Source organism: Mauremys mutica, chromosome 2, assembly GCF_020497125.1.
Source record: "Mauremys mutica isolate MM-2020 ecotype Southern chromosome 2, ASM2049712v1, whole genome shotgun sequence".
In the NCBI taxonomy this organism is placed as follows: Eukaryota; Metazoa; Chordata; order Testudines; family Geoemydidae; genus Mauremys; species Mauremys mutica.
The window spans coordinates 256,307,334-256,316,615 of record NC_059073.1 but is presented as its reverse complement, the minus strand read 5'-3'; the positions used below and the strand labels follow the sequence as shown (position 1 = coordinate 256,316,615).

The window sequence follows — 9,282 nt, the reverse complement described above, 5'->3', positions numbered from 1 at the left end:
ATCTGGGTAAGGGCCAGCCACAATTTGACCCTAAGTGAGTTTTTGTTCCCCCAGACAGAATAAATTGATACCTGCTAGGTCTTTCCCCATCCAGTTTTCAGAGCTATTAGAGAAGGCTGGTTCAGACACTGGCATACTAAAGTAGGGCTAAAAGGCTCAACAGTTTGTAGCAATATCTTTGATACTTCAAGAGGAATTATCTACTTATAAATTATTGCTGAAAAGTCTACTTACATGCTAGGAGGCTGAGCTAATTTGCTTTCATTAGTGACTGACAATATCTGTGAAGCGTGAAGGGCAGAGATTACGTGTTGCACAGAGAGTTCTAAAGATGAAAACTACGTCACAAAAAGACATTTTCTGTCTGTTTATTTCATAGAACTAAACTGAATGAAGGAAAACATTTCCATTCTGCTTCAGCCCATTCATAACTGGGTGAGAACATTTTAATTCACATCATTTAATATGCTACAAGATTTACAAGCACAGACTACAAAACCTTTTGAGAGATTTCTGACAGGTTTCACTGTTTATACATAACAGAAAGTGAAAACAGCAGACTACTTATGTCTTCAGAAGTTATCTAAAAAGTGATAATATACAACACTGTTTCTTTTTAAGACTCAAGCAAAGTACAGTCCCATCAATAAAAACAGAGCTTGACTGCTGGAGTGAAGTTTTCAGGATTATTTTCAGGATTTCAACAGAATTACACAAATGTTTTGTTGAGTTCTTTGCAGTTTCCACAAACACAATAGGTGCATAAACTGACCATTCATTATATTTCATGGCAATCCAGTTCTGACTAGAAACCATAGTTTCTTGAATATTTGTTCACACTGGTTTGCTCCATTTTAGTTGTTTTAAGTATATCCATTGTCCATTTGAATAGCCCTTCCCATTCCTTTCACTAAAACCTACTTTTATATGAGAAGATCTTGAATGCTACAAGACTATAATAGGAGTAAATGCTTCTGCTAAGTACATGTATAAAAATACAGACAGTGCTAAACAAACAGGCTACTACTTAAACAAGAGAAATAAGCTTTGATTTAAGATTTCTTGTATTCTAGTTGGCAAATTTTACCAAAATCAGGCACAAATTTTATTACACTACAGGATAACCTGTTCATTCTACTCAATACTTGGCACAGAATGCTTTGTATCACTAGTTCTTGCAACAGCATCACTGCATTTTAAGAGTGTTTCTGCGCCTTGATCATCTCCTTGTAGTTGGTTTTGTCTCTTTTTCTTGTAGAAGAAACAGCCTGCAAGGCCAGCTCCAATGAGAATAAGAATAGCCAGAATAACTAGTATCCAAGCTGTGAGGTGAGCAGGTGCAATAGCCTCTTCTGTAAATGAACACAAAACAATTGCTAAGGATCTCAGTGATTATAACAGATGGAAGCCATTGGACTATGGACAACAATGGACCAGATTTGCTTGCTAGGCTCATCTGGGTCTCTCTCATTTAATCAATTCCCTACCATGCAGGGTCTCAGGCATTGGTGCACTTTGGTCCCTCCCACTCGCTGCTTCTCTCTCACAATAGTTCAGTCTTCTGAGGGCCATAATACTTAGTCTAATTCAGGTTATTGGTCTTAATACAAGGGTAACTGGGTGGAGTTCTGTAGTGACCTGTGATGTGCAGAAGGTCAGACTAGATGATCTGTTGGTTCCTTTTGGCCTTAAACTTTATGACTCTGCGATGCTCAGCTGTACCCAAGATGCACTAGGCTCATCTGATGATGGAGATGTTCTTCCCATCCTGAACCAGGAGCCAGTTCTGTGCCAATATGAGCCCAGTTTAGCTTAGAGCAACCAAGGGATTGCTGGTGTGTAGCTGGGCCTTCTTTCCCACAGCTAAGTATTATGCAGTAGGCTGGAAATAAGGTGGTGTAGGAGCAAATTTGGAGATCTGGGAATCTATTTGTTATTTATGCCCCATGACTGGTCACTTAGGTCATATGGTATTTGTTTCTGTTCCCAGTTGGGTGACAAACTTTTTGAACAGGTGAACATACGATAAACATTCACTAACTAATAACAAATATCAGAAAGCACGTAATGAACAATATCTTTCCAGGACAAATTTTTCAACTAAGATTCTTTTGCCCAAAAATTCATGGAGATTTCTGAATATTTTCATCAATATCTGGTGGTTTTCTAAATACATGTGAATCACGGACAACAGGACTCCATGAACAGCAAACAGAGAGAAATCTGGCCACATATCAAATTAATCACAAATATTATCCATCTTATTCATGATTTGAACAGCTCTATCCTGAATATATAGATCCAAATCCTGATGTCCATACTGTATTCAGTCCTTGTTTAGTCAGTGGAACTATGAGAATTGGACAGAACAGAGACTGAGTAAAAACTGAGGGCTAGACTATGTCTGAGTAAAAGACCATGTAGAGCCACCCTGTCCCTGCATCCATGGGGAGCACTGTGTAAGGAGGACCTTTTGCTCCTCATTCTCTCTAGTGCACAATCCTTTCTCAATGGGCGGGTTAGATGAGGTTCAGTGCCACAGCCCCGCCTCATTGTAACTGCCTTCAGGACAATCTGCATCCTGAGGATATAGGTGGAAACATTTCCCTGAGCTCTCCTACATGTAAAGACTGTGACTGCCCTCGGCCCTTGCATGAGGCATTCAAGACAGGAAAGTTCTTTGCACTCCTTCACTCCAGCACAGCTGTCCAAGAGCCAGACAAAATGTGACCCTGAATAAGGCCCTCAGGATTTGGACCACAGATCTGATGAATCAGAAGGTATCATTTTAACAAAGTCACACTTTTAATGAATGAGATATGAGCTGTTAATTATTTGGAAATGCATTTTACAGTAATTTTATGTCAGAACATTTACAACCACTCCTACACAGGGGTGGGATTTTCAAAAGCTCCTAAATTACTTATGAGCACATGTCCTGTTGACTTAGGACTTCTGCTCCAAAATCACTGAGGGGGTGAGATTTTGAAAATCACCTATGTTTGTGTGGTATTTTGGATTTCTTGTTATTTTGCTTATAAATAGTCTTACCTTTCTTATCTGGAGGCTTCTCAGTTGGCTGAACTTCAAGAACTTTCAAAGAGAAAAATAAAACACTTATTCAACATCTATAAAATCTATGCAGGGAAAAATATGAAGGACTACAATTAGCTTCGTATTCTACAATGCATTTGGTAAAGGAAATTAACAGAGATGCTAAATATGTGACAACAGCTTTACTTTTCTATTTAATGTAACTGAACCACAACACTAGTTTTAAAATGTTCACTTTTATTTCTAATAATCAGCATGGATGTATGTCCCCTGGAATGGTGGTTGAAGCATCAAGGGACATATGAATCTTTAGCACATGTGGCACATAAATATCGTGTGACGCCGGCTACAACAGTGCCATGAGAATGCCTGTTCTCACTTTCAGGTGACATTGTAAACAGGAAGCAGGCAGCATTATCGCCTACAATGTAAACAAACTTGTTTGTCTGAGCGATTGGCTGAACAAGAAGTAGAACTAAGTGGACTTATAGGCTCTAAAATTTTACATTGTTTTATATTTGAATGCACTTTTTTGGTACATAATTCTATATTTGTAAGTTCAACTTTCATGATAAAAAGATTTCACTACAGTACTTGTATTAGATGAATTGAAAAATACTATTTCTTTTGTTTTTCACAGTGCAAATATTTGTACTCAAAAATAAATATAAAGTGAGCACTGTACACTTTGTATTCTGTGTTGAAATTGAAATCAATATATTTGAAAATGTAGAAAACATCCAAAAATATTTAAATAAATGGCATTCTAATATTGTTTAATCGTGCAATTAATTGTGATTAATTATTTTAATTGTTTGATAGCCCTAGTAAATATATAATATATATATGGGTTACACACAAACATGCATGTCATACCACACATACATATACCACACAATACGCAGCATATATTCAAAGTATAAATATTATAATAATTACTAATAACAAATCATAAATCCAGTACAGTATATCATATTAATCATATCACTTACTCTTTGGTTTTTTACAAACAAATCCTTTTTCAGAAGAGCACAGAATATTATTCCAATACCCAGATGGTGCAGATATTTCAACACAGTGCTCGCTCTCAGTGGGCATTTTTACATTCCAGTTGACAAAATCCACTATGGTGTTGTCTAGCCACAACCATTGGTCTAAAGTAAAAAAGAATATATTAATTATAACAGATTAGAAGAAAATCAATGTGTTCATTGTAACTCCTTAGCTCACCAAGCGACTTAAAAAAAAATCAAGCAATTTACTAGTAACTAGCACCTTCTTTGTGGCATGACGACATATCACATTGTCCTGGTACAAGTATTTAAAACTGTCTGATAACCAACTGTCCTAGTGTTCAGGTGCTGGCATTGTAGTCAGTCTCTGCCTGCCTTGTCATCCCAGAGGGGGCTCAAGCCATGCTGTACATGGTGGGCCTAAGTCCCTCCTGACTACTTCTATTTACATTTTCCCTGGGTCATTTCCTACAGATTAGCGCACCTCTGTTTGGGGTGTGGTAGCTGGTTTAGAAGACTCCACTTGGTCTGTTAATGTTCTAATCAAAGCAGTCTCATTTAGGGCTTTCAGCTCCCAAAGAGGGGGATAGAGTATCCAGATCCCCGCTGCTACAGTAGCCTTAACAAAGCTGTAGTTACTTCTGTCACAACTCTTGGCTTCAGCCTTCCTTCTTGGTGCAACCTGCAGCTCCTTTCCCACTTTTCCTGGGCTACAAGTGACCTTATGAATTATTCCTCCACCAAGAGCATGCCCTGTGCCTGTTGAGGGGTGGGACATCCCTAGCCCAGCTTTGCTCTATTCCTTAGCCTGGGTTCGGTGTGGGATCTGTAAACCCCACCACATTACTACAATTTGATTTGGATGGACAGTGCTTCCAGAAAGATCAGACCATAATAGTGTTATATGCTAATTACGTTTCTCTGACTACAAACTAACATGTATTAACAGAAGATATAAGAATCCCAGAGGCTGAAAGACTTCAACATTTGAGATGGAAAAGAACTTTTATGCATTTTATTTCTATAGTTTTTCAGCTATACATAATGCAATAAGTAACATAAAAGAAACACGGTGTTAACAGCAATATGTAGTTAGAAACAATGTTAACTTCATTATGAATGCAGACTTGTCAAAATAGGATAAATGAAAGAGTGTGAGACAATGGCAGGAATTAAAACTAACAGTGATAAAATAAAAAGGAGCATCTTTTTATACCGTGTGTTCCCAGCTGGAGTTATTATAATAAGAAAACTATATAACAGTAAAACACTTATACTTTTCTGTTTAAATGCCTCCCTTGTAGAATCTCATTTTTCATTTGCTATGCAATTATAAATCAGATTATACTGTATACGCTGACTCATAGCAACTTCTTTACTATCAGTTTTTCAATGCTTAATATGGTATCATTTACTTTCTTAACTATGTCCAGACGTCCATTCACAATATACATTAGTGTGCAATCACACTACTAAAAACGTTGCAAACCATGATTCCTCATTAACCTCCATGAAGGCCTTATGTACACATTGAACAAGTATGGTGACAAAAATAAATCCTGTAGCACCCAACGTGAGAGCAGCATTGGGGCTGATGAACAATTTTCAAGACAACCCTCTGACAAGAAGTAATGTAGTCACTCCAAGGGTAGCCCCATGAACCCCTGCATACAGCTGCAGAAGCGTCAACACCTTATGATCAATGGTACTGAAGGTAACTGGCAGAACTAATATCAGCATAAGCACCTGATCACTGACCATCACTAGGCGGAGAACATTGATCAGTGTAACAACTGTGGTTTTTGTTCAAATCCAGGACCATAACTAGATTTACAAGGATCAAGGAGATCTGAGGCATACAGACATTTTCTCAGTCACTTTACTCAAGCAGGAAAGGCTGGAAGCTGCTAAATGACTGGTAAAATTGCCAAAGTCAAGCAAGGATTTAATAACTGAAAAGTATATGTAGGTTTTCATCAAATCTGGTGGCATACTTTCCTTAACAGAAACACTCACAATCCCCATCAATATTGGATACAGTGCTTCCCTCCTGGCCTTCACTAGCCAGGAAGTCTAACACACACCTTGAAGTCTGAAGTTTTCCCAACACCTCCAGTATCCTGGTGAGCAACACTAATTGGAACTCAACCAGAGAAGGCCTTGCACTTGCACTCAAAATACTGCTCTACCAAAAAGGTGGATACATCAGCCCAATTATGAACAATTTGCTTTTCAGACTATCTAGAAATTTGTCTTAATGGGAGGGACCGGAACCAGCAACCAGACAGAGATCTGTTTGGTTAAACAGCCTATGCACAACTCAAAACAAATTTGCTGACCAAGGTTTTATAGATTCTATATCAGAGACAAAAAAAAAATCTCGTCTTTTCCTCTTGTATGGCAATGATGTGTGATTTCAGAAAGACTTCACAATGCAATCAGATTCACCTGAAGACACTGTGATCTAGTAGATCTTCCCTCACACGTCATTTCTGGTGGGTTATCTGATACCTTTGGTGGCCTCTGAGGACAAGGTCACTGTAGACTCTAGAGGATGCCTAGGGTCAACCCATTGACAGAGACTAAAAGACATATACAATTCTACTTAAACCATCAGCAGAACAGTGCATCAAGGGATAAAAATATTCCTCAGATTTCATTTATTGACAAATATTTATTAATTTAAATATTGACAGTAAAATAAAATTACCATCCACATTTCTGTACATTCCTGTCCAAAAACCTTGTGTTTTGCTTTCCAGAGCCTGTATCCTGTGCGTCAGAAAGTTGGATTCAGCCATATCTTCTACTGAAACCAAAGTAGCATCTGGAAAGCATTAACAAAACAAATAACCATAATCAAAGAGAGTAACTAATGTAATGACCTGCCCCTTCACAACTATAATAGCAGTTAATTATATCTTTAAGAGACTTTTGCACAATGCCTTCTGATTGGCTGCCTCCTCCATTCCTCTGCCTCCGGGGGGAGAGCAGCTAATCATGGCAGTTGAATGTGCTGAGTCACAACTAGGTTTCTCAACACATCAACAGCTAATGCTCCTTCCTCCTGAAGCCCACAGCCTTGAGCGCCGTGATCAAGTCGTGGGTGTCTGGCCTGATGGCTGAAACAACAGTCTGGCCTACAGGTAGCGCTGAATGCATCTGGGCACAGTCCTGGAGCAAAGCCCACAGGTCAGAGCTGGGAGTCAGAAGCCAAAGCCTGAGCCAAAGTTGTAGTTAGAAGGGGTAAGCAAGAATTGGACACAAGTGTCTGAAGCCAAAGTTGAAGCTAGAGAATTAACTCGAGTCACTGTCAGAAGCCAAAGACAAAGGGTTAATTAAATCACAGTCAGGGGACAGAGTGGGGTGCTGGGGCATGGGAAAGCATAGCTGCAGGTCAGGAGCATATTGAGCAGCCACTGGACGGCTACTGAACTTAAGTATTAGCTAGCTGACTCCTGCAGCCAATCAGGTGGCTTAGTCAGACAGCTTCCTTCAGGGCCAGCTGCGCTCACTAGGTTACTAGGATACTGGCTCCACTACTGGCTGGCCCCTGACACTGAGAGCCAGCCAGGCGGGGAGCATATGCAGATGAAGGGGAAGGCTCCTCAGCTGTGAGAGAAAGGTCCAAACTGAACCAACTGGGGTTGCTATTGTTCCTAATTAAAGGGAACAACTTTCCCTTTAACTCTCTCTCCCACTGTCCCTGCTTTGCTTTTGCATCTCAGCATGATCTTAAGGAAATATTAAAATATGAAGATCTGGATTTCATGTTGAGGATCAGTTTATGGAAGGGGTAGTATGATGAGGCTGCCTACAATGGCATGTAGCAGATCTGCAACTGCTAGCAGCAAATATCTCCAATGGCCGGGGATGGGACACTAGCTGGGGAAGGCTCTGAGTTACTACAGAGAATTCTTTCCCAGGTGTCTGGATGCTGGGTCTTGCCCACATGCTCAGAGTCTAACTGATGGCTGTATTGGGAGTGGGAAAGAATTTCCCCCCAGGTCAGATTGGCAGAGACTATGGGGGGGGGCTTCACTTTCCTCTGCTGCATAGGTCAAGGGTCACTTGCAGGTTTAAACCAGTGTAAATGGTGGATTGTCTGTAACTTGAAGTCTTTAAACCATGATTTGAGGACTTCAGTAACTCAACTAGAGGTTAGAAGTATTTTACAGGAGTCGGTGGATGAGGTTCTGTGGCCTGCAATGTGCAGGAGGTCAGACTAGCTGGTCCCTTCTGGCTTTAAAGTCTATGTTGGAAAGTATACTAATTCAACAGATGACTGGAATAATCTGGAGGGGAGACAGAGTGTACTGATGAATCTGGCCCCATATGTTTAGAAGCTGTCAAAGATTCCTAAAGCATAGGTTACGTGCTTTTTTATTCCGTAATTTTATTATAAAAAAAAATATAGATATAAATATATGTTGGGATCAAAATTTTACAGTATTTTGCAATGCGTGAAATCCAGACAATGAAAATGACTATAATGAGAAAGTCAAACATATCAGCCTAGTTTCATCTCCCAGCGGAGTGAAAAGCAAAAACAAAACAAAAAGCATAAGTAGGAAGAAGTATGCTCTATTTTTAAAATAACTCATTTTAATAAATAGGTTTTTGGCAGTTAAGGAACTTTGTAAAATGAACACTGTGTCCTTAATTAAGTCTTTGCTCTCAATAAAAGTCACTCACCTAATCGAATACATTCCAGTGAAGCTTGGGCCCAGCTTTTCATGGCTGATGATTCAATGTAGTAGCAGTGACCGTGGAAAGGAATCCAAGATCTGAGTTCTTTTGATTCAGGGCAATTTCCAGGTAGCTGTGGAGGATCGGGAGGGGCCACAACTGTGAAAAGAACCATGTGGTTTGAAAGCAGTACTTTTTTATGAATAACCCCAAAATTAGTCTTTAAAATTACCCAGCATGCATATACCATGCTACACGTAGCTACTACTAACTTAGAATGATGCTAGGAAAATACTGACCCTCCCACCCCCCCAGTCACAGCTAAATATTGATATCCATCTGGAATTTCCATTATCACTTTATGAGACTACCTTCAACTGGTGAAGTATTGGTGTTGCAACTGCATGCTGTATAGTTGGTTGTACTCTTTATTTAGTCACATTAAGTTTAGACACTTATATGGGGCCCACCACTGGTTATCAGAATGCCATATGCTAAATATAGCTCTTAATCATGTGTGCAATTC

At 39.4% G+C, this 9,282-nt stretch overlaps 1 protein-coding gene across 1 annotated transcript in view; it reads right to left on the bottom strand.

Moving 5' to 3' along the window:
• Positions 1–352: 352 nt before the first annotated feature.
• The window catches only part of LOC123364411 (macrophage mannose receptor 1-like), a 58,083-nt gene continuing 49,153 nt past the window's right edge, over positions 353–9,282 (bottom strand). Inside the window, exons 26-30 of the mRNA XM_045006534.1 lie at positions 8,763–8,915; positions 6,778–6,894; positions 4,047–4,208; positions 3,052–3,093; positions 353–1,352 (exon numbers count right to left, since the gene is read on the bottom strand). Coding sequence (XP_044862469.1) covers positions 1,135–1,352; positions 3,052–3,093; positions 4,047–4,208; positions 6,778–6,894; positions 8,763–8,915 — 692 coding nt within the window. The 3' untranslated portion in view covers positions 353–1,134. The remainder of the gene's footprint in view (positions 1,353–3,051; positions 3,094–4,046; positions 4,209–6,777; positions 6,895–8,762; positions 8,916–9,282) is intronic.